General features: G+C 35.5%; 1 protein-coding gene across 1 annotated transcript; it reads right to left on the reverse strand.

Annotated features, from left to right (window-relative positions):
- Positions 1-3198: 3198 nt before the first annotated feature.
- LOC147409128 (kinesin-like protein KIN-14B) lies at positions 3199-25667 on the reverse strand. The gene is made up of 23 exons (XM_086425744.1): positions 25236-25667; positions 24590-24713; positions 23318-23404; positions 22977-23147; positions 22288-22394; positions 18420-18551; positions 18096-18274; positions 17317-17478; positions 16250-16341; positions 14148-14299; positions 13804-13977; positions 13353-13499; positions 11736-11927; positions 10750-10821; positions 9738-9793; positions 9423-9639; positions 8261-8452; positions 7930-8145; positions 7309-7659; positions 6049-6147; positions 4116-4256; positions 3874-4032; positions 3199-3753 (listed from the first exon to the last, which is right to left on the reverse strand). Exons 1-23 carry the CDS (start codon positions 25431-25433, stop codon positions 3298-3300), a joined length of 3876 nt encoding a protein of 1291 aa, XP_086281870.1. The 5' UTR covers positions 25434-25667; the 3' UTR covers positions 3199-3297.
- Positions 25668-27030: the final 1363 nt, after the last annotated feature.

Consider the following 27030-nt stretch of genomic DNA (forward strand, 5'->3'; position numbering starts at 1 on the left):
AAGCACCAAACCAAGTGCTGTTAACGGTGATTAGATGATCACCCATCCGAGTACAATTGGGTGGACCCGACAACTTTAGCAAAAAGCGTAATCAATTATATCAAGGCATACCACGACAGCATGGGAAGTGTAAGTTCGTACAGCATCAGAGTAGCAGAAAATTCCCATTTCTGTGAAAGACATTGTCGTGTTTTCTATTTCAGAAACAGTCATGATTCCAGGCACAGCGACACACATTCGCACACTGTGATGGTCCGTTTTTTTTCTTTTTTTTTTCAAATTAGAGAGAGAGAGAGAGAGGACTGACGGTCCCCAAATCTGACATTGTCTTCCTATATTCTTCATGGGGGCCCACCAGATGAGATATCAACCTTCTGTCTTACACTGTCGGCCTGTACAGAAGTACTATGGAAGGGTCCAGAGTCCAGTCATTGTTTCATCTCTCTCTCATTCTAGTCTTTGCTTCACTCGTTAAAGGAAGGAAGTAATTTGAATATTTAACTCTAGTGGATATATATGTGAGTGCATGATTATATAAGTTTAGAGAGCTTCTAATGCCACCCCAAGATGTGTGCTAATTCTTTGGAGATTTTTTCGAGAAGATTTGCAATTTTTGCAAAAGTTTCAATTCTAATATACTGTTCATTTTAATTCTCAAAACATGTTTTCTGAACAATTTCACTGATAAGAAAGTAACGATCTCAATGATAAAAACACATTTTGAGAATTAAAAATGAGTAATGTACCAGACTTGGAATTTTGTCATGTTCTGCAAAGGTAATTTATCTCATTCTTTGTGATTTACATATGAATCGGGGTGACATTAGCAGAAGTTGGTGTGATAATAGAATCTCTCTAATTTTATATTATAAGAGTTTAGTAACGTAACAATCTTTATTGCAAATCAATTAATTTAAATAAATAAAATCTAAAGAAAAATAATTATTTTTTAAGAAAGCAAAGGAGTAACATGTGGCAAGATATTATATGTGACTCAACAATATGTATCCGGATAATACATATCTTTATGATAAATCTCAAAAGTTTGATTTTATGTACATGATTGCCATAAAACATGTGTGATCAATTTAACAAATTTAATAAGGTGGAGGTTAACATTGTCCCTAATCTTAAATTAAAAGATAATAATAATAATTCAATGATTAATGATTATATCAAACATTTCTTCTATCTTTGGTTTTTAAAGGACCCCCTCCTCCCATAAAAATAAGACTATGATTACTACATGATTACAGGGTTTAATTGCCACTCTCTTCCCCAACTTCTTCAGAGACTAAAATGTATTACAAATAGAATCTAGCATAGTGAGGGGAAAAGTCCTTACTAAGTCTCATCCATTGTCAAAAAAGACTTTGAGATTCGTAAATAAGTCATCGATATTCATAATAAATATCGATGATTTATTTACACATCTCGAGACTTGTAAGGCCTCTTTTGGGGAAAAGTCCTTACTAAGTCTCATCCATTGTCAAAAAAGACTTTGAGATTCGTAAATAAGTCATCGATATTCATAATAAATATCGATGATTTATTTACACATCTCGAGACTTGTAAGGCCTCTTTTTTCACTATGCTAGTCAAGAAAATGTAAATATGGGTTTCGCTAATATGTTCCCTAAAACTACCCTCAAATATATATTTTTTTATCAAAATACCCTCAAATGCTTATTTCCAATGTGAATTTAATGCAAGTTAAGTCACATGTCAAGAAAACAAATTGTGACTCAAAAAAACAAAAATACTCAACTAATGTGACATGCGCACAAAACCATAATTTCCTCGAGATACACAAGGAAAAATTTATGATTTTGTGTGCATGCCACATCAGTTAAGTATGTTTGAGTTTTTTTTTTTTTTTTTTTTTTTTAAGTCAATTTATCAAGGAGCTAACAAAACCCTTAGGATGTTTTCTATCTTCCCCGTTTCTTTGACCAAATTTCAGGTCCTTTTTCAATTGAATTAATTATACCCAAATGAATGTCATGGTACCCTATATTTTTCATCAGTTTTGTTAACATGTGCCTTAAGGGCACAGGTTAAGGTGCATTAAATACACTTCGGAAATAAGCATTTGAGGGTATTTCTAGTAAAAAAAAATCTTTTAAGGGCATTTTTGATAGGAAATGTATTCATATTTAAATGTATCAAATAGATTCCATGAAAAGCAGATATTCTCGACCTCACTTTGCTTTTTTGTTTGGTTCTCTTTCATTGAAATTTTGATCCATCGAAACAAGACAAAAATCAGACTACACAGAATTGTATCTCACAAAGCCTGCATGATTGCAAGTGTCTTATATTTCTTATAGTTTATTAAATACATGGATGGAAACTATTGGGCTGGTAATGGTTCAATTATCAATCAGATATTTTTCTCTTTCTTTAAAGTTGCATTTTGAAGAAGGAAAGGCTAAAGTGACTGTGCGGGTACTGCATTTGACACTGGGCTGACATGGAGGTGTGAATGGAACCATAGAAGCTTTTCCTCGAGATACTAGTGAAAAGCATCTACAGTGAGGTGCACATCTACACGTCATCTCAGTGTCAGTATTGAACGCAATGTCCTGCGCAGATTTGAGGTGGGATTTCAAACCTCCTCCCTGGGTATTTATGTTCCAGACTCTTTAATAATTAAGATTTACTGAGAAAAACGATATGATTCACAGGAGTTAAATGAAGAGTTAGGCATGAACTGTTGTTAATTTGGTTCTCACACCAACATAGCTTGGTGGTAACCACACAGACACAACTAAAAGACACTGATGTAGTTTTGAGAATTTTAATTCATGAGGAATAACAATTCACAAGCCTTGTTAAAATGAAAGATTACTACTAGCAAACAAATGAGAACTCAAAGACCAATTCAAATATTCTTGATCTCATGGTGTCAATTCTTAATGAAAAGTTTTTGCCACAATGCGCACTGTTTCAGCCTTTTGGGTACTCTTTATCCCCATTTTCAGCTCGGCTTGGGTTAGAACCAAAAAATTTGGGTTGAGTAGATGCCTCGGTGAATCCAACTAATTTCAACGACGTCAACCAAATAAATGCCAATCAGATTTTAGATTGTTTGGAATAAAATAATTCTAGGATAGAGGAGTTTTTTCAGCCAAAGCAACAAATAATATCATTACAGTTCCAATTTCAGTGGACTACTGTTGCACCAACAAAATGATATTAACAAACCCAAGAATAACTTAGGAGAAATAGATAAAGAGCAACTGTTTTACAAAGCATACAAGGATATACCAACAAAACCAAGCAAATCCTATGCACTTATGACCTCACATCTTTCAGTACTCCCCCTTTTTCTAGCTCACTGACTAGATCCCTCAATGATGGAACCTTCATCGCAAGAGTTCTGTATAATCTAGAATACCGGGCTCGAGTCCCATCAGCGGTCCTTGCCAGGGCTAGTAAACTCAGAGCCTCGGGAAGTTGCGTAAATAATTGTTTCATCTCCTCCAAATTCATATTAGCCAAAACAGTCGGCCTTGGGACAACTCTAACAATTTCCCCGCCTTTTGGGTCCTGGACTTGGGCATCAGCCTTGATTACGAGCTCCGAATTGGAGTTTGCCCCACATTTGATGATGAACGGGGTCGTTGAACCTGTGTTGAACTGCAAGACGTTCCATTGAGTCACATCAGTCTCTGTACCTGAACCCCAATCTGAAGATGGCTGGAAAGCACGTCCTTCGTCTTGCAGATTGTCATCTTGTTCGGGAATTGACTGCAGTTATTCAAGAGTGAGAACTAAAAGAAACTAAAAAAAAAAATAACTTTTCGAAATCATAAAGCACATAATAATCCCGTGCATCTCCAACTGCAAAACACAAGATTTGGAGCATACCTGTAGTACACTACGAGCATCAGCTATTTGCCTCTGAGCACATGGATGATCAATTTCAAGAAGAGAAGGCATCCGTTCCATCAGTTCATCCAAAGATCCAAGCATCGCTTTCTTCTTAGTTTTGGTTAGTGAGTTTACAGAGGCTTGTCTCATTATATCCTGTGAAGATAAAAAGGTTTATGTTTTTGACTCATTTAAATATAATATTGGCACCCAAAGGAACATATTGTTCAGGAAAATACCTTGACTTGCTTTAATATGGAATCAAGGGATATGAGAGATGCCAGTCGTGCATCTTCAGCTGCAGTCGAAGCATTCCGGATAGGTGAACCACCTTCTTCTACTGTTAGCAAAGCTGTGTCACTTCGCATTTGTTGCAAAATCTGATAAAGCAAACAATGTCACTGCATGCTAGAAAGATATTTTATGGTTCAAAGATGTTAATAAGCAAACATGCAGTAATGGCTCAGAATGCAGTCTATAGTGATATATTCCACAAAATTGGTGAAAAAATTGGTCCATTATTATTATTTCCAATCCACCGCTTTACTGAAGCATATAGCAAATAAAATTTGTAAAGATCACCATGACAGATGTATGACATGATCAACCCTTTTTTAAATTGGTAAAAAGATTTTATTATGAAAGAGGAGGCAGCCATGAAGACCACCATAACCAACAACAAAACTATCTGTGTTACCCTACCCCTTTACATAAAGATCCCATCTAAACACAAAATCTTCAAAGAAAACACCCTTGAAGTCCATGAGCATTAGGCACCAGAAATACAAAAAACCCAAGATATTAATGATAACCTCTTGTATCGAACCTGACTTCCCGTCAAAAGCACACTTGTTCCTATCCCTCAAAAAGCCCCAACAAATAACAAATGGAGTTTAACCACCATAGGATTCTCTCTCTTCCCGAAAACACTCTAGATGACTAACTTTGACACAATAAAAGAACGGAGAAAGGGAAATATCCATGATGACTAAAGACATGAAATGACTCCAGGTTGCCAATGAAAAGTTAAATGGAGAGGCACAGAGGACAATGACTTACAAGGATGAGCCAGCCCTCTGGAGATGATGTAACCATAGGTAGAATTTTCTTTCAGAACGGTAGACCACATAACAACAATTTTATTTTTTTATTTTTTTATTTTTTTATTTTTTTTTTTAAAGATCCTTTGCCGGGAATCTTGTTCCCCAAATTGTTGGAAACGAAGACTCGGACATGTAAATATAGAGGACAGATGTCTGGAACTGGCAAAAAAATATTTGACGGAGAACAGACCAGCCCACAATCATATCCATGTTCTTTCATCATCTCCTTCAAGAGAATGAGCGAATAAGCTCGCAAAAGTGCTGAGCAATTGAATCTGGGAAATTGACCAGTATAATGAGAACAAGAAGTTCAATTGATTTTACCAGCACGAGCATAGGGCATCTAACAAGCACAAAGTAAACATTAATACGAAGGGGAAGCTACTGACCACAGTAAAGAATAAACTCTCCCCCTTCCCCCACAACTAGTCATTAACATGGACACAACTAGTGATTCGCTACACAATCAAGATAGTAATTAATGTCCATTGATTGCACTGAAGAGTCCGCACTAGTGTAGATTCAAGGCTCTAAGAGGACGTGAAGACCAAAATACATGGATCAAAGTAGTCAAGAAAAAGGACGGTACAGGCATCCCAAATGGTTGAGACTAGGCTTGATGATGATGACAAAATGTCCCATGGTAGAGATTCCACTGAACACTCATAAGATTTCCCATTGTAATATTTGATGCACCATTATGATGTTATCTTGACAAAATAAAATATTTATGCACAGTACATTCATAGTAAAATGCAACTAGTATATTAGATGCACTAATCTTCACATTGAGAATATTGATCCAAAAAAAAATCTTCACATTGAGAATCATACATGAGCAATAAGATCCTGCTTGGATAGAATAACCCTTCACTAATAGGCCTAGAAGGCAGTCATTTGAAAATTTTGGATATGAAGGAAAAAAAATACATAACATGATTGTCGTGTTGGTAAATTAGGCAAGTATGCAAGGTGCAACGTCTGTAATTAGTAACTGAAAATGTAGGTATACATATATTGTTCCAGGACTTTAAACATCTTGAAAACTTTGACGGGTATGAATGACTACCTTTCTTCTCTTGTGATCAACAGACTCAAGGGCTGAACGCAGCTTAGCTACTTGTGCCGTCTCTTCCGCCTCTTCCATTGCTAGTGTACCCGCAATATCCTAATCAACAACCATGGTAGATATCAAGAAGACCTTTATGGAGAACTACAAATGCATACTTCCAAAAGAAAAAACACTAAATCTTACATCTTACAGCATTAAAATCAAATCAAACATGTGCACTTCCAATAGAATGTTCGAAAAGAGCAAAACAATGGCTCCCATCTGATGTAGGACATCTACAGTTCTAAGTAGTTTTCTAATTCTGTTAGATTTCTATTTCTATTTCTATTTCTGTTTCTAGTAGGATTTCTATTTCTACTTCTAGTAGGATTTCTATTTTATAGTTATGTCAGGAGTACAATTCTTTGTTAGTTTCTAATTTGTTTTAAATTCGTTTTTATTATTTAGACTATAATTAGAAGTACTTAGAAGTCTCTAATTTGAGTTCTAATAGGATTAGAAAGTTAGTATTATGTTATAGATAGGTTAGGAATATTAATTTTTAGTATTTTAGTAGGATTACAAATTGTTATGATGGAGTTATCTATATAAGGAGCTCCAAATCCGAAAATTAATAATCAATCAATAATCAATTCAATTATCTTTTCTATTTTAATTATTTTTTAGCTTTATGCTTTATTTTATTTCAAGTTATTGCTTGTTTATCAATTGAATCTATTAATTCAAATTGATTTTAAGTGTTCCATTGAACACAATCTATCGAATCTATTGATTTACACGCTTCCACTACATCACCATCTCAAGGTGAAAGGTGCAGGAAGAAATTGGAGGTCATTGTCTGTAGAAGCTATATTAAAGACTTCAATTCAAGATGCAACTCACTTATTACCAGAACTTCATCCTGTGAGGTAGACTCACGAATTTAACAACAATTAACTAAATCCCATGAATAGGACTCACAATGCAATTAATCTTTTACGATTTAAAAGAAAAAAAAAAACGACAATGAAAATCTCTTGAGCTTTATCAGAGGTTCAGCAACCAAATTCAGAAGCAAAACAAAGCTGAGAAGTGCAATATTTTAGGATGAAATGAAGCAAAGAGTAATCTGTTCTTGGTGTTCTCTTCTCCAGGCTTTTTACTTGACTAATAAACAGGAAAATCTGAAACTGAAAGTAGCTCAAAACACAAACAAATGAATATACCAGTTCAGGACAATAAATTTAGGAGATAAATCCAGATATGTCAAGGCAATACCTTTAAGTGCTGCAACTGAGATGTGTATACCCGTTTTGAGTACTCGGATAAAAGCTGTCCTAGAGCATCAGTGTTTGGTGGAATTGCAGCTCCAAGACCAGCCATCCATCCATCCATGATAGCAGTTGAAAGAAGCTCTAACTGCCCGGTTGCTCCCCCTATAGCATCACCTCCAGTAACAGAAAGAAACTCAAAGCTCTCTGCAAGCCATGATCTGATTTGGCGCTGCAGCTCACCAGCCGGCGTATGAACAAAAAGAGCTGCAAGAGCCTTATTTCCAACCGCAAAACTTTTAGCTTCCTCAGTGATTTCTCTAAGCTTTCCACCTGTTACATGCTGCCTCCAAGTCTCCTGCCCATTTTAATTCAGATAGTATAAGAAATAAATAAAAGTTGCTCAATGAACAGAACACCTAGGCAAATGAAATCCCTAATGATGAAGGATGCAGTGCAGAATAATATGGATAATAATCCAGTTAAAATTTTTTTTTTAAATGATGAGAAAAGTCAACACAACTTGTGTAGTATACAAACAATTAGGGAAGAAAGAGAAATGAAAAACAAAAGGCGATGGGGGAACGAGCAAAGCCAGCAAGAATACAATAAAATTTACAGTAGGCACCTGATCAATTCCTCGAAGTTTCAATACTATAGAAGAAAATTTTGACTTCTTTTCCTGCTTTATGTTCACTTTAAAGCCATGTATGTGCTCATCAACCAGAGCCGTCCTGTTGCTTGAATCATAACGCATTGGAGACCTTCCAGGACTACTACCCCGGCTGGAACTTCTACTGTGACCGCTACTAGCCTTCTCTAAGAATCGTTCAACAGGAGAAACCTATAGTGTAGGAGGTTAGCAGTGAAACCAATCTCCCCCATCCACCTAAAGACGGTGTGAAGGCAAATTGATTCGAGGAAGAAATAAACAAAGGTAACATGTAAAGTTTCATTACCTTGATGGATTGGAGCTCAGGTGATTTAGCAAGTAAAGATCTGATATACAGAATTCTAACGCGAGAAACAAGCATGGTATCCATTACCCTACTTGGCTCCATTTTACGGATAAACGAAAAAACAGCATCTCTGATTTCAGCAAGAATTTCATGCTCTCTCGCAGCTCCCGCCTTAATGACAGCAGCCAAAACCTGTAATATTAATTAGTTGATTATTAAAACCAGGATACTCCGACACTAACCCATTCTGTGGTCTAAGATCCCCTCTCGTCTAATCTTTTATTTTTTCCGTCCTCATTGTTGTCAGAAAGAAAAGGAAATGGCCCACTTCTTCAGCCACACAAAAGATAATGCTCCCAGAAAAAACTTGGACATATTTCCATCATGAGTTTTAAGCAAAATTATTCAAACGATAGTAAGTTGTGCATGGAAGATAGCTATTATGTGCAAGTAGCACCGAAATATTCTGATCAATGTTATTCCTTAAAAATACTATAAAACATGTTTTACATAATAACAAAATTATCTGAATGAGTGGGTCTAAAACATTCAACATTCATGGACAAATAATTCCAGTGTCCAAAAAACAAGATACAAAAGTGTATCTTTGATACTTCAATATTCAGAAAGTTCCTAAGCCTGCTGGTTACGCACGGCATTCTAAAAGCTCTGCTTCTTCTGGGAATATCATAAAAATTATACTGGCATGGTTAAAAACCATAAATTCTAACATAATGAAATTTTTGACGAAATGTTGACATATGACTAGAATTTAGAAGAAAAATAATTTAAAAGAAAAATAATTTAAAAATCACATAAAGCCATCCTCATCCATAATCTAACAGAACTCTCTCAGTCAACACTGTCAGGTGAAGTTTTAAGAAGCAAATCACAAAAGAAAATATTTTCTGGCAACAACAATAAAAAAGTTTTATAATGAGTTCTCAATCAAATAAACATAATATGCCGAAGGGGCTTCTTTCCCAGACGGGAAAGGAAAATATTAACTAAACAAACACGCTATATGGCCATTATGATTCGCCGTCTAGTTAACCAAGCCTAATATATATGATAAGAAAGTTTCAGTCTAGTAATACATGCTGCAAAGTCAGATAAGATCATAGTCTAGTAAGATCATAACACAATGAAGTCACAAGTATACCAGCATCAAAAGCTTGTTTGCTCCATCAGCGATTGTGGCAAGGCTGTCATATTGTTCGGGATCAAAGTCCATGAGCGCTGCAGTCAGATATTCTCCAGCTGGGGTTGTCTTCACTTTCTCAGGACCTGATTTAACCAGAGCAACGGTGCTATCAGTTTTATCCGAGGCTGAAGACAATGGAAGCACATCCACAGAATGTCCTTTGTTGTCATCACTCCTGCACAGGCAGTACATAGAGAAACTATGAGAAATATGGAAACGGTAAAATTTAATTAAAAAACAATCACAATAATAAGATGTGGTTATACTGTATACCTGCTCGGGTCTCGTACATGACGATTAACCAATCCTTTGGCAGATGGGCTTGAGACCTAAAAAAGTTTATAAAAAATTGGAAATCTTGTATAAGCTCCCACAATGCAAAAAAAAAAGAGCATATCATCAGAAGTAAATTCATTCAACTAAGAAAAAAACTATTGCAGCCACTGTTGCCAAAGTGTTTTTTTTTGGGGATTGACCGATTCCCCATTCGATTTCCACAAAAGACCACGATTGGCAGAAATAAATCCCCTAGCCATTAGATTATCCATGGTAAGAATTTTCCCCAACAAGACTGACCAGATGAAGAAGGATATTTTGGATGGGACTTTTGGCCCCCAGATAGCAATATCAGGTAATGGGGAGGATGGGTCAAGAACCAAGGAATTATAGAAAGACTTGGCAAAGGAAACTCCTCAATTCCTGATTCACCACCATTTTAAGTGACCTTGGAACCATAAAATGAATTCAAATAATATCACTTAAAAATTAAAATCAAAGTAAAATTTTATGTGAATTTGTGATGCTTATGAATTTCTACTCAGAACACGCATAATAAGGAAGTGGTATTAAGCACTTCACACTGGAGAAGCTTATGTGACTGATCCAGACCATAATAAATGAATATCAAGTCATCATGTGGATAGTGCTCTCGTCTACATCCTGTATATGTTCCACATGTATTAACCTTTCCCCTAGGAAGAGCAATCATTGAATTTTACATTTTTAAAGGGAAATTTTAAAATTGAAACATGTCACTTTTCCCACATGACTGGGTGCCATTGGACAGAAACTCAACAAATGAAGATATAATGGTGTGGGAAAAGGTGTGTGCCCTTTTGGGCCAGCCACCTCAGCTGCTCCATGTCAAGACCACCCCCCCCCCCCCCACCACCACCACCACCACCACCACAACTCCAGAAATTACATGGTACATCTGTTGGACAATAAAAAACATTTATATCATGAAAGTAAATGACCTGTTTAGTCTAATGAAAAGGATGATGACCTGGGGTGATCCACCAAATGAAGCTTTCTCTGTTAATCTATCAAACAACTTCTCATTTTCTTCATGCAACCTCTGCAGATACAACGCATCAATATATTGCAGTGCAGAAAGAAATGAAAGGGACATCCAAAATATATATCCAAGTCAGTAACATAAACCACTGTGGAGCCACATTACACCACACAGTGGCGGAACAAAATGAAAATACACAAAATCATTGTAGATGAGGGAATAATGGCACTCATAATTTATTTTATTTTACGTTGAATTATAGAATACTAGCAAATGTGGGTTCTCTTACTCTGTCGTTTCTTAAAGCTTAAAATAAAAGCAGCATAGACACTATGAAGCAGAAAAGCATTTGGCAAGTGGAAAAACATAATAAATCAGGATATAATATGCTAATAGGGAAGTTTGTCTGTGTAGGGCCAATCTAAGTTAACATTGATTCATGCATATTAGACTCACCAGTAGCTACCATTGTAAGCAATAGCAACTGGGTTGACATATTACACGAGGAAATAATGTTTTACTTTAGGAAAGGATGAGTATGCAGGCCAAATCGACACTGATTTCAAGCATATTAGACTTACAGGTGACTATCATCATCATAAAAATATGAATCCTATGTAGTAGTGCTACTAATCGATAGAATATTAGTATATGGTTGAGAATCCTGACCAACAGCAATATCTTAATAGACTTCATAATGTAAGCTTAAACGAATGCTTACTAAAACCACTGAGCCATGTAAATGAAGTAAAAAAAAGACAAGGAAAAACTATCTTATATTTTCCCAACAACAAAACATAACATACCTAGTTTCAAAAAGCACACAAACTACAACAATATTACATCAAGTGTTCTCTATACTCAAACAGCCTGGGAAAATATATACACAGCTTGTACTCTCCTTGATCATTACCAAAATATTCAATTTTAATTATAAAGTAACTGTAATAGAAGTTGAAGAATGTGTAGCAAACCTCAATAAGTGCATCCCGTTTTGAGAGTTCTTCTTCAAGTTTCTTGGTAACTGGTGAAGAATCTAGGCCATCCACAGCTGTCATCAAACTCGATAGAACCCCAACCGACCCAGACTCTGAACCAACAGCTGACCTAGCATCACTAGAATTGAGTGTTTCATTGAGTTGTGATTCGATGCTCTTAATTTTAGCCTACATTGGAACAGAAAAAAAAGAATTTTAAATAAAGAAAAAAATTATAACAGAATTCCAGGTCAAAAAATATGATCTTGGAATTTCATATTTCCAGATCCATTTATTTTTTAGGCACAAACGACAGATTCATTATCACAAAAGAAAAGATAAACTTCATGGCAGCATTCAATTCAAAGTTGTTTGAGGCTTAGAGCAACATCAAACATGAAAAATATCATGGATTCTAAAAAGAAAATCCTAAAACCATTCAACTTTTTTTTATGGGTAAAAAGAATATATTAAAAACCATTTAACTTTGAGGTTATGAAAAATGCAAAGTAGGTCGGTACAGTACAACACCAACTGACCACAAGCTGCAAGTCATTCGTGATAATGGAAAATTAAAAGTCAAATAAGAAGCATTAAATCTGAAACATATCCTATATTTCTATATAAATAGGGCTGCAAACCCAGACTGGCCACCAACCCGGTGGATGAGAGGAAGGGCTGGCTCAAACCGGTTGAGTGATATGGTTGACCAGGGTGTCAGCTGATGTAAGGAATAAATTTAGTTTAAACTAAATTTTCTATTAAAAATGATAAAAAAGAACACACTGCGAATAGAGCACTCTTTTGGGTGCTTGAAAGTTGCAGTTCTTCACTTTGAGTTGGATTGATTGAGCCATAAAAATCTAAAAGAATTTCTTTGAGTTTTGTTTGGTTTTAGTCAAAGTTTATTTCATTTCTATCTACAAGCATAGCTCAGATGTAGCTTGCTTCTTTTGGCGTGTGAAGCAGTATCAAACCAAAATGCTCGGTAATCGAACCGTGTAAATTTACCATCCTACAATTATTTAATATGAAATTACCAACTATCCAAATCCATAAATTGGGTAAAAAGGAGCTATTTAGTAACAAACATGACATTCTTAGGTGATACTTTAGTATGATTGATGGGAAAATCCAAGTTCCATTCATATGAACTAATGAACTTAACCAAGCTAGATCTAGCTGAAAAATGGTGTTTGTTTTGAAAGTCAATTTATGAACATGCCCAGAAATCAACATCTGGAACAAGTACATAATAGAAATGTTTGATTTTTCGAACAACGATAGAGTTTGTTAGGCACATGCGGAAGGTTTTAGCTCTCTTGAATGCAAATTGATTGGTTGTTCCAGGGATTGGAGATATACTTCAGTGCGCCTCACCCTGAGGCGCGCCTGGACTTGTACGCTCCACACGCTTTTGAAAACAATGGACCTGATAACATCTAATATTATAAATAAAGTAATAAAATTAGGAAATATAACAATAATATGGGAAAAAAGATTAGAGAAAATTTTGGAAAACAGTACTAGAACATTTTTTTCCAACCATACATGCCACGTGGTTAAAATTAAGAATTACCACTAGGGATCAGAACAAATTAACTTAAGTCCAACCTGCAAGGCCTGAATTGACAAATCTCGTTGTTGTATCTGCATTTTCTGGTCTTGCTCCAGTTGCAAAAGATGAGCAACTTGATTTCTAAGCTGGGCATTCTGTTCCTTTTCAATTTTATGCTTATCCGCTAGCATTGTATTCTCTGACTGGAATAAAATAAGTAAATGAGATGGCTTAATTATTGTGTTCACAGACAAGAATAAAAATGTGGTGCCATGCCTGAGTGAACCACAGAACTCAGCTCTTCACTTGTATGAGAATATTTGCTGAAGAATATACTTAACCTGAGCATATGCAACTTGCATAAATATTACTTATACTTTTGAAAAGAAAAGTCGGCACTTGAGACTTGTACGTAAGAACTCCAAACAAAAATGCTAAACCAGCATCTGTAGATATTATGCATGACAGAACGAGAAAAGAAGATGACAACGAAAATAAAGTTAAAACCTTCAGATCTGCCTGCAATGTAAAAGAAACTTTCCAGGCCTTTTGGACTTCATTGAAGAGAAGGATGCATTGGTCGTTCGCATCTTTAAGTGCCTGTTTTAGTCCCAAAGCCTCTTGCTTTAGATCATGGATTTCCTTCTCTTTTTCATACAATTCCTTTCGTGCATCATTTGCCTACAAGACCCTCACATACAAGTTTCAGCCAATGACATGGTATTTGCCATAAAGATGTCCAAATTAATATCAACATCTCAACCAAGCTCACTCAGTTGAGGAAGTTTAAAAAAAAATAAAAAAGCTAAATGAATAAATAAATATATAAATGAAGAATCAGAGGAACTAACAACATCTCTCCATTTCTTAATGGTATCTCGATTTCCAAGACTTAGTTCAGCATTACGAGCTCTTGAAGAAAAAGTAAGGGCTGATAGTGTCTCAGAGAGATTTGAAACATTTGGACACACATTAACAATCATCAAAGTTTTGGAGCTTCCACCTGCAAAAGGGTTGATGTTGCCATAAATGTGAGATATATGATAAATTAAACTAGGTTTGAGAAAGAACTAATACACTCGTAAGATGCTGTATATTGCCAAAGTAAATACCAATTTATGATAAATCTCTGCCACAGAATATGAGAGCATAATAAGTCAATGATTGAATGTTAGAAGTGTTAGTGTATATGACGCAACATAATATAGTACATTAGATACATTGAATCATATTCCAGGTATCTAATCCATAATGGAAAGTTGTGATGTATGGAAGGTTGTGGTAGACATTAGGAATAATATTTAGAAGATTAGGAAAGTCAAGATTAGGTATGGAATCATTCCATGTTTTGCTTTTGTAGTTTATTATAAAAACTCACCAAGGGTTACATATTATCATCCAAGAATCCATCAATAAAATTTCTTTTTCGTAGTATCAAAGCCTAAGCTCCATCTAGAGCACGATCTTGGTGGACCTAAATCTTGTTTTTCACTTCACTAGTATTGCACTTTCTTCCAATAAAAATCTCACAATCTTTTATGTTTCTAAAACATCCCTACTCCACACCATCAAGTATCACGATCTATGGTTTCCTTTAATCTAAATTCTCCAACGACAGTTCTTCTGCTTAATTCGCACAATCCAAATTCATATGCTTCTAGGAGAGATTATGACAAACATGGTCTAGTAAGCCACTGGCTCCGACAGACTCAAAAAGAGAGGGATGTGACAATGATGGGACTTAATAGACATAGGACTTAAAATGGGTCTGATTTTATCCGAAATCCGAGTGATTCGAATCCGATTTTTAGCGGATTTAGGTTCTCAAGCATATCCAAATTAAAATACGGGTCGGATATGGGTTGATGTATCTTGAACCGAGTTGAATACGGGTCGGATAGGGACCCATCCCTATATCCAAATGATATATTATTTTGTATGTTGTATATGCTATATTTGTATATTTTTTAGTCTATCATTCATCAACAAATGTGTATTAGGTGTAATGGTCAAAGCTTCTTTTCAAAAGTGGAGAGGTCTTGAGTTCAAATCACATTTAAGCCACATTTTTTAATAAATCACTTTGTAATGGTTTAAAATTATCCAACCCGACCGACCCGAATCAATTAATTCGGTCGGATCAAATCATGATATGGGTATAATGGAAGTATAAAAAAATCGGATATGGTTTGAGCTCGTAGGATCCGAGCCGGATCCGGATTTGGACTCGAATTAAAAATCCGGACATGGATATGAGTATACACATATCCAGCTCGAACCCAACCAGTTTTAAGCCCTACACAGATACCACCAGCAAGCCCGATTGAAACTTTTGCGATCCATGAACATGTCATCGAATGAGATCATGAGAAATTATTTAATGAAACTAATTGCACATTCCTTTTTCAAAGGATCATGCAATTGCAGGTGGGTGTTAGAGTATATGATGCAACATAATATGGCACATGAGATATATTGAATCATATTCCATGTATCTCATCCATAATAGAAAGTAGTGATGTATGGAAGGTTGTGGTAGAGATTGGGAATGATATTTAGTAGATTGGGAAAGTCAAGATTAGGTATGGATTTCTTCCCTGTTTGGCTTTTGTAGTTTACCATATAAACTCACCGAAAGTTAATATATTATCATTTACCTATAAAAAAAAAGTTAATATATATTATCATCAAAGAATATCAATAAAGTTCCATTTTCAAGAAGTTGGGCCAAACAACTAATTAGCACAAAGGAAAACCATATTTTTTCATAATTAGTTAAATTGTTTGGTATAATATCAGTTCAAGTGGGATAACTTCAAAATATTTGAATAGCAATTACATATGACATGCAGCGATAAAGAATAAGGTAAACAAATTATTCTTGATTGCAATGCAATGACCATGCAAGAATGTCAAGAACAGCTTCATACATATGGAGAAGGGGACTGATTACCTAGAGAATCTGCAAGTATTTTTGTAAGTCTTGAATTTTCGTAAGGTATAATCTCCTTCTTTGAAGTCAAGGATGACAAAACGTCTCCCAGCCTATAAGTAGAAACTCAAATGCAGTAAGAAGACAATCATAGATGGCTACAAATGGTTGACATTGTGCAGACTATGAATATAAGATGAGACAGTTTTCAATAATAGCATGTCTATCAACTCAAATAATTGAATAAGTGCATAAAATAACAATGATGGCCACAAGTTTCACTGCAAGTGCGACGATTTCCTACTTTATACCTTACTCTCCTAAGCACGTGCGTTTGATCTTTTTGAAGGCCAGAGGTTCAGAGATTAGAAGATCTGTATCTTGGGAAAAGGGTTACTTTTTGAAAGGAGAACTAGTTGCGGTACAGTATGGGTAACTCAAACAAGTACCATTTAGTTTATTGAGAGACAGTTGGTGAACACAAGGTGGTCAGAGCATGGTTTGCTTATTTTTTTGCGTGCAGGTCTAATTTTTTGTTTGCCTTTGTTCCTTCTTTTCGACCCTTTTAAAGGAACTATCCAATGTTTCAAACATATTAAGGCTGTAAATGTTCAGTTTGAATCGTTAGGAGCACAAAAGTCCTGCAATTTAAGAAGATGGTGGAACTACCAACAAATGGAAGAAAAGAATCAAAAGCTACACAAACAGCAAACTTTCTGGAAGATAATTCAAGTCTATGTGGATGGAGCAATGATTGAGACTTCCCATTGCACATTAAGATTTTCTTTTCTGTATTTTGTTTTTATAAGGTTAAGTGTGAAAGCAGGGTTTTGATCCCAAGTATGTCGTATTACCACACACGGACTTTACCACATTGCTGAATTTTCAACTTCAATGTTAAGAATTAGTCATTATGAGACTTCTAATTAATAGAAGAGACACGAATATTGTACTTGAAAGGCTAACGCCAATCTTTGGAGATAATTATCAAGGAAGAAGCTTTCAAAGTAAAAGGCATTCTCCAACCAAGCATCAAATATTGCTGAGATTGCAGAAAGGGAAAATCTAATAATGACTACAAAACTTACGCAGAAAGTGATTTCATCACGTGCAACAAGTCTGTTACACGCTCTCCACTAACATCTTCCACGAGCAAACCTTCACTTCCGGCCAAATCAACAAGAGAAAGCTTGCTGTACAAATTTTCCCTAGTGATCCAATTGTTGTAGTGTATATGAATTGTAATGACCCTGCGAAAAAACATAGCCCACAACACCAAAACATAAAATATGAGAAAACAGAGCCCGGAATGGTAACGGTCGTAATTTCCAACTATGCTTTCCATGTCAAACAGCATTTTCAAATGTTTTGTACACTATAAACCATAGGTGAAAGATGAATAAATTTTACAGCGTGCATGAATTACTCAAAATTGGCCAGAAAATTCAGTGTAACAAGGGCATAAATTCTCAATGAAAATTTATAGGCTACCAGGATCAACTTTCGTCCATTTTACCTTCAACACATCTATTAAAAGGAGGAATAAGTTTTTTTATGGACTTCAATAGAATAAGCTTTCAATCCTGGTTGGTTTTTGCACAAATCCAAGTATTTAGGAACCATTCTACAGAGTGGAAGAAGCAGATCTGCATTCGCATACCACCACGCAGCAAGAGACAAAAAAAAAAAAACAGGAACCAAATAAAGCCCAACTGTAAATAAACCAAACCAAAGACTAACTAGAAACTTGTCCATCAAATGAAGGTAGCATTTGGACAATATAAAAAAAAACACATTATAGGTAGCAAGAATAAGCCACACAAAAAATAAAAACACTCATTATCAGCACATAGGACTTGGACCATACAAATGAGAGACGTTGAATTTTGCTATGTCAGTTCCCCGACTCTGTAGCCCCACTTTTAGAACTTTAGAAAAGTCCAAAGGATTCTCAACTTTCTCCTGCACAAGTTCTGCAAAAGAATCCGGTGGTCCCATATGGACTTTTGGTAGACTGTTTCGTGATTCTGAAAGCAAATCCCGTACCTATAAGCCAGGACCAGAAATCACCATCAGCCAATAGCAATGATGTTAAATTCAAAATAGCATACTTGAAAACAAAGCAACACAAATAACAACATGCCCAAAATGGACAGAGGTACTGCAAAGATGAGGTGTGCATTAATAGAACCTGCTCATTGTAGAGCTCAAATATTGTGACATGGAAGTTAAATCGAGATGCAGAAGTTGTATCTGAGTTAGATAAATCAAATAGCTCCTCAAAGCATCGGACATACAAACCACGCTCGTGACTAGATCCTTCCTGCAAGAAATGGATGCAAATTAGAGAGGAGAAACTTACCACAGAAAATTTCATGGAATCGGAAATATGTAAGGAGTAAGGTAGAAAGAAAACTAATGGAGTGCCTGGGGAGCAGTCAACAAACGTGAGAGTACCAATAATTCAATTTGTAATGGGAAACATTTTCTTATGGCCCACAGGCAGTCGTATTTCAGCAAAGCAATGTGGCAAAGAAGATTTATCCTTCATGGATCCACATTTATTATTCATCAGTTTCCCATCACCAGTGAGGCAGCGAATTTAGATTATTAACTCACTTTTTGCATCATCAATCTACAAAATCCCAACAACTTCCTCTCTTGGTTTTTAAACCCCCCACTCCATCATACTAAATAAGATGCCACTAATTTTTCCCATATTACTGAAATGCCTTCTATTTTCCTATCAATCATTTCAGATTTTAGGAAAAATAAACTTACAAACAAACAGAAATATATTAGAAAGGCTGGTAAGGGACTTTCTCGGGAAGGGTACCAGAATGCCTACAAGTCCTATTAATTGGAGCACTTTGTGATGCGCATACTAGAGAAGGGTGTGGGGACTTGAACAGCATTTTCCTGGGCAACTGAGTGTCTTGTGCGGTGAAATGGAGAAGGAACCTATACTCTTAGGAAGAGGAGGGTCAAAATTGTACGTTTGGAACTGCAATTTATGATGAGTTTACTTGTTTTAAAAAAAATCAAGGGAACGTTGAAGTGCCAACTTAGATAAGTTGGTAAGGCATGCAGAATGTTGTTCCCACATCCTAGCTTCACACCCCCTTGAACCTAGCTTCCCCTTGCCAACCACTAAGCCTTTAGCTATGAAAAAAAAATAGTGCTTCCGGTAGGCAACTTTGTTAACTCTTAACATGGACATGGTGTGTGAAAAGGTACTTTGAAAGTTTAAGATGGTTTCCTAAAAGCATGTTGGTCAGGAGGACAAAATACGAGTTTGTGAGGGTACCTTTTGCAGGGAAAATTCCCTCCAATCCACTTTTCCACCGATTCATACTTTGTTAGTTATAAAAGATGTCGTCTGGTAATTTGGGCTTAAGAAGAAACAATAGTGAATAGGAGTCGAGATATTTGTAACTTTTTCTTAACTAGATTAAACGAATTGCATGCATAAGTTGATGAAGCCAGTGGAGTGTGGAAGTCCAAAGGATGCTCACTGATTAAAGTGAGGCTCCAATTCCAACAAAGTGGCACTTTTTGTTTGGACAACAATGCACAAAAAAAAATTCTTTTTGGGAAGTTGGATTGATAGGAAAAAGATAATGTCAACAATTTTTTTGCAAGGCCATTAAGGAGTCAATAGATCATTTGCTTATACATAGCAGTTTTGCACCCCCCCCCCCCCCCCCCCAAAAAAAAAAAAAAAAAAAAACAACTCAAAGCATTCCTGTGCAAGTAGGCCAGAACAATCTAATACACTCTGGTCCCTCGATGCCAGATTATTCCATCAAAAGTGACCAATCACTTTTTTGGATTGTACTTTGAGGCATTTAAAATCAACGTGGTCAAATTCTTTAGAGGCTACTTCCGTTTGCCATTATTGGACAATCTAGAAAGAAAGAAATACCGTACTCAAGACAAGGTCAATGTTTTTTATTTAGTTATCATGAATAAAGCCACAATCTTTTTTGGGCTTCCTGCTTAATCAAGTTCAAAGTCTATTTTGAGGATTTTGTATTTAGGCGAGAGGTGATTGTTTTTCGATACCTAAACTTTATGGAATATATATGTAGTAATCAATTAGTAAGGGCCTTCCTTACTACCTCTATTCACCTCCTTTGATCTCTTCAGTTGAACTTTGGGGGCTTTCCCCTTAACTTCATTGATATCATTATTTTTAACTTATAAAGAGAAAAGATAGATTTAGTATCAGGTATTATTCAAACAATATCGCACGTCTAAATTGTTGAAACCATTAACTCGGGTTATAACTTGAAAGAAGATTATAATATATTCCAGAGTTTCTCTTATAGTGAAGGATATAAATGGTTCATGAGAAGGTGTATTTTGGGAGTGCTATTTGACTAGCCTGTCCAAATCAAAGGAAAAGGAAAATTTTAAAATGTCATTATGGTCAGCTATGTTTTATGGAGCTGAATGTGAGACAATTAAGAAACAACATATTCATAGATTGAACGTAGCCAAGATGAAGATGGTGAGATGGATGAGTGGAAAGACTAAAAAAGATAAAATCGGTAAGGAAATTAGTGAAAATGTAGGAGTAAACACAATAAGGTGATAAATAAGGGAAAGTCAATTGAGAAGATTTGGCCATATGCAATGAAGATCACCCCAATTAGAAGGAACATGCAAGTTCAATGTTCTAAGAGAGAGAGAGACAGAGACAGAGAGAGATGAAGACCAAAGCGGATATGAAATGAGTACTGAGAGTAGTTAAGAACATATTTGAAATGATAGAAGATATGGCTTTTGTAGGCATTTTATGAATGAACCCTTTACAGTCAATCACCATCTTGGTGTATAAACGCATCACACATTAAAAGAAGAAGAAGCAAGCAAGCACCTTAGTAAGGAGGAGAATTGATGAAAGTGTCATGGGATCTCAAATATTTCTTATGCAGTACCAACAAAGCTATCAAGCCAGGAGTTCTAGCATTTTTTCTTGATGCTTTATCTGGGAGAAGGTTGTACTAGACCTTTCTACCAACCCTTTCTTTGGAACTCCAACACCATCACCATGAAGTGTTATTTATATCAAATTCCAACAGTCCCAATAAATGTCATGATGAAGCCACCAAAACCTAAAGGACAATCTCCTCCTAAATACACCAATTAGCCCATCAATCTCTTATATTTCCATACTCAGACACGTGAATACAGCACAAAAGTTATTGTCCAACGTATAAATTTTAAGGAGAAAAAAAAAAACGGTGCCCCTTGTTGCATAGAATCAAATTGATAAATGCACATTGACACAATTGTGAACGCCCAATTCTTAATATTGAACACCTTAACAAAAGTGCATTTCAATGAAGGTGCCAGCTAGCTTAATTGGTAAAGTCTATAAGTGATGACACAATAGACTTCCCGCCATCACCGAGTTACTAATCTCATCAAAAACAGGCTTATCGATTAAAAAATGTGCATTTCAATGAGAAGTGTTCTTTAGGTTAACAAATTGAAGTTAGATAAAATCTTAAATGCAAATTAACTGAAATCTTTGTTTAAGCCCAGACACACGGAGTGGCCAACCAACCCTTGTTTCAAAAGGGAAAACTTAATGAAGCATCCATCATACACATAGTGATATGAACTGACACTTTGTAAATACAAGACCTCAATAGTGGTAACAGAATCTAAGAAATTAATCTAAACTACTCATGAAGTTCAAGGGCATATGTCAATCTGATAATATATTTGGTGATGATATGTTACAGCTATGAAAGTTATCAGAATTAATAAATCCATTTAAATGGACTTAAATACAATGCCTTCTCAATATAATATAATATAATATAATGTATAGAAACAATCAAAGTAGTAAGTATGCATAATCTTTTTGTGAAGATTGGAGGGCTTACATGTGAACGTAAGAATGTGGGTACATAAAATCGACTCAAAACATGATGATTTCTCAACACGAGAGAAATAGAAACAATTACAAGTGAATGTACACAGAGAGTTGGGGCAGGTTAATACTTATGTGCGTAAACAAAGAGAAAGAGTGAGAAAGGAGAGACCATAGTGTGTGTCTTTCCAGAACGAGTTTGCCCATAAGCAAAGACAGAAACATTATATCCATCCAACGCTGATTGTACAAATGGCTGGACATCATGGAAAATCTCCCCTGCATTGCATATAAGGAGAATGTGAGGAATACAGTAAAAAAATTATGCAGGAAAAAAAATTGATAGGTAAAAGATCAAAATTTAGTTCCTTAGAAGAACCACATATGCAAGTGCGAGTGCACAACAGGCAATGCTGAAGCAATTTTTAAGATCCCACAAAGAGCCATAATAAAACTAATTTTGATAGGAGCTCATAAGCTTTTTTCAGGTCTCACTGGTGCAGTAAATTCCAATTAGCCAGAAGTTCAAGCACTTCTTCAGGTCAGGATCATGGGGATTGAAAAACCTTATCATAAAAAAATGTAAAAATACTAATTAAGAAACCAAAAGAAACAAAGAACCTCTGGAGCATATAAAGGAGTTGGCTAGAGAATAGTCCATCACCTCCTCTCACATTTTATGATTTGAATGATTCGTTGGCAGAAGATACTATAGATAATAGCTCTTTTATATAGGGATTTCTCTTCCCAAATTTAACTGTCCAATTCCTATATAAATTATTTGCTATCCATCAAGCATAATGCGAGTATGACAAGGAGTAGCAAAGAGAGTGAAACTACAGGCAACTTATGTTATCTCACCTTGTCCGACATGAGGTCCATAAACCCTGTCGAACTCAAAATCCTTCTTTGGGTTGGAAACAGAATCATCACCAGTGCTAAGGCGGATGGTGAAATCATCAGGAAATTCAACCACAGATGAGCCCTCATCATCAAATAGTGGTCTTGTACGACAAAATACCTTTATGTTTCCTGAAATTACAACTCCATACCACAAGCACTCGGTTAAGCTTAAAAACTATAACAACCCCCCACCCCCAAAAAAAATATTATAAATAATGAACTATATGGTGTAAAAAACAAAAATATTTTTTGACACTGAACTGAAAAGGGCAAGGCAAGCTTGCCGACAATATAGGTACCTTTTGCTGTCAACAAATCATTGTACAACCTTTTCTTCTCGATGATGAGTGGAGAAATTCTAGCCTCAGTTTCAAGAGCAACTTGATCTGAAAGTTGGATAATGTTTATTTCATGGTCAAAATACTTCAGTTACCGGACCAAATAACACAAGACTATTTAGAATAACAATTATGTAAGGCGATAAGCTATCTTAAGACTCGATTATAATACATGGTGCTTATAAAGGCTACAAAATTGAGTGCGCACACAAGTATGAATTAGTTGCAATCAGGGATTAAAAGCAAAACTCAATGAGAGCTAAAGCCAAGATATGTGCTTCCTAGAAGCTTCAATCAAGGATAATACTTCATCTAAATCAATTTTGGTGTGCAAGCACATAGGAATTCACATTGAATTATTGGGAGAAAGGAAGACACTGCTTAGATAGTGATTCAATTCAAAATTAGCAAAAATATTCTGCAGAATTTAATCCTGCTAATCCACCAAAACAAGGAACAACAAGGGCATACAAAGAGAACACATGTAGTGCATATGGCTTTGAAGTATGAGGTGAGGGACAGAGACAGTCGAATCAGCAGAAGAAATCCAGTAAATGAATCAAGTATCCACAGTTACACATACAAATGCAGGGGAAGTACTTATCCAAAATAAAAATGCAGGGAAAGCCATAGATGACATAGAAAATTCCTGAATTTCTTAACAAATAGGAAAAAAACGGCTATACCAACATTGATAGAAATGGTAGAGTAACATAAAGAAAGATAGTTCCAAATGCCAATAATTAATACTCATCTATCATTAAAAGAAAGTGTCGTCATATCATAGCATCACCATCTATCTAGCAAAAGAAGATATGAAGTAATAAAAGGATCAAAAAGTGATGACTAATCTTAGTAAACAAAGCTCTAGTATTTCCTCTATTCTTCCATTGTATAAGGATCCTAGATTTGACGATTTTGTGTACCAATGGGAGGAGAATGTACATGAACCATAATCTATCTGTTAAGTTATTTTTGTGGACAGGAATCTTGCTCATCCTTTTTCTTTGTAATTTGGGTTCTTCCCTTCTTGACGAAAACGTTATTACTTGTCAAATTGTAAATGTTATCTCTAATACATGATATATATATATATAGGCTAAAAAACTCTCTTTTTTATGAGTATAACTTCATTTCAGAAAAAAAAAAAAAAAGGAAGAATGTACATCAAATTAAACAAATATATTGCTGAAGTCTTTGATGTGCACTATACACTAAACTTCAAGTGCTTACCAAGCTTATGAGCCCTATCTGCAAGAACACCCAGATAGCGTGTAACTCGATCAAGTTTTGCTTTAGAGTACTCTTGCAGGTCACAAGCTTCTTGTCTCAACTCCAAGTAATCTTCTTTTGCATGCTATCGACAGATGTAACAAGATTGTTTCAGATGTCAGAAGTTTGTTAAATTCATACATAAGATAATTGGTTAAACGAATGAACCACAGGAACAAAATCATATAACGTGAGAAAGAAACCAAAATTCTAACTCCAAAGCAATTCTTATATGAGGTTTCCTAATGACTGGCATTACCATTCCAACTACCAACTTTATATTAGTAATAGAAGAAAATATGAAGAAAAAATTGAAATTTTTCATCAAACAGACACAATATGTATACTTGATTTTGCATAAATGTTAGCAAAACTATTGACAGAAACTTGATATGTGTTATTGATTTATATCTATAAAGGTTCTTTTTTCGAGCAATTTGAAAATGTTTCTACTAATTACTACTACCACATTTTATTGTAAAAAAATCACTACTAATAAGCTCCCAAATTTTTCACCTTTAATGTTCCTTCCCAGTATTTGTTTCTCATAAACAACGGTAATAATAGAATCCAGACGAACAATGAGAAAGAGAAACAGAGCTCAAACCTTAACTTTGTCCTTCAATTTTTGAACTTTTGTAGAAAAAACATGCGTTGACAGCTCGGATTGTGGTGGAATTGAAGACGCTGAAACAGAATACCTTCGATGCAAAGGTGCGGTCTTTTGATCCTCATGTTGTTCGATTGACCTCCTTGGTTCGAATCCAGGAACCTCCCAGTTCCACCTGTTCTTCTGCTCCGCCATTGTCTTTCCTTCTTCGCAAAACCCTAGATCTCGAACAATCCGAAAAATAAACTCTCTCTCTCTCTTGAAGTGAAGCTAACTACTCATTATTTTCTTCTAGTTCGAACTTCGAAGTGCACGACCTCTCAAATCTCTCCGCAAAAGTTTGCAACTAGGCCACGCTTTAGCCTTTCCACTCACAAAAATTGTGCGCACTGTATTGGTTCCCGCTTCGCTCTCATTACGATCCCTTGGTTTGTTTTGGTCTTTCGAGGATAAGGATCGGACATGCATGGTTTTATGGCTCGACCTATTCCGATTTGACTCGGGTGATTCGTTACGGATTAGGACTTAGGAGGACACTATTAAAATGGATCCAGTTTGACAATGCCGAGTCGACTAGTTTGGATTGGTTTTGGTGCGTCTGAATAAAAAAATTAGTAATTTTGTTTATTTTACTAAATATTTTTAGAAATCTAATGTATGATTAAGACAAGAAAGATTGGTCTTGAATCTTTATTAATGTGCTCTAATAATGGTTGGCATTATTATTTATTTGTATTCGAGAGCATATCCATTGTTGTATAATGCCATCTGCAATGATAGTCGATGTATTTAATGCCAAATGCATGGAGTGCAACTTTAGAAATAACCGATGCATGGGTAATTAATTTCATTACATCGGTTATATTATAGATAAGGATCAAGAGATGGAGACGAATGTTGATATGGATGGTTAAACTGTGTGTGTGCTTCGTGTGCATTTCGGTTGCCTAACTTGTCTCAATTATATGAAAATTAAAATTTTATAAGATGAGAGTAAACTCTTGGTTAGTACGATAGGGTATGTTGGATGACCCAAAGCCAAGTTAATAGATTGAACGCAAAGGGCATGGTAAAGTTGAGAGGGAAGAGTAGAAAAAGTAATAGACACGTAAAAAGAAATGAATGGATTTGTACGTAAAAGGTATAAGCAGCGCAAATAGAGATGAATTAAAAAAAAATGTTCATTGAGCATTTGGTTACACATAATGAAAGCTGGTCATTACTACAATTAGATGGAAGGAACATCCAACCAAAGGTTGTGACAGGTAAGGCGAATAGTTAAAGAATCAAGATCCATACTGGTGTCTTGTTCCTATGGAATAGGAACAATGTCTACTTGGTACATTTTAGTGGGAGTTTAAAGCACATCGGGCTATTAACCAAGATGTTTTTTACCTTGCATGCAGCCCAATGTGTTTAATCTCCGGTCAAAACATGTCACGTAAATGCCATATGTTGTTATAGGCATGAGACACTACTCTGGATCGCAACTCAAAGTTAAATTGACATGAATTGACATAGTAAAATTATACATGAACACACTTAAAGTAACAAAAAAACATGACTACATGGAAATTTTGGTCAACGCCAAAATTTTGGGATATGGCTTAGACAACAATACTATTTCGATTTTGCAAAACGAAAATTAAGAAGACCCATAATTTCACCTATGTAAGCACTTTAATAAGTACTTGTACACCTTTTCCAATGACATACATAGAGCAACTCCAATTGGTCTTCAAATCTTTAAATGTAGAGATGGAGGTTTCTCAAACAAACATCAACCGATTTT

This window comes from Akebia trifoliata, chromosome 2, assembly GCF_017979445.1.
Source record: "Akebia trifoliata isolate Shusen 1 chromosome 2, ASM1797944v1, whole genome shotgun sequence".
Lineage (NCBI taxonomy): Eukaryota > Viridiplantae > Streptophyta > Magnoliopsida > Ranunculales > Lardizabalaceae > Akebia > Akebia trifoliata.

Bases quoted from the DNA above. Each gene is read 5' to 3' on its own strand.
- LOC147409128 (XM_086425744.1), bottom strand. From the start codon at position 25,433: ATGGCGGAGCAGAAGAACAGGTGGAACTGGGAGGTTCCTGGATTCGAA. The intron at 17,479-18,095 runs GTATGGTCCAAG...GTTTTTTCGCAG, and splicing joins AAATTCAACGTCTCTCATTT to GGTCATTACAATTCATATAC. The intron at 6,148-7,308 runs GTATTGCCTTGA...GTTGTTGATTAG, and splicing joins CTCAGTTGCAGCACTTAAAG to GATATTGCGGGTACACTAGC.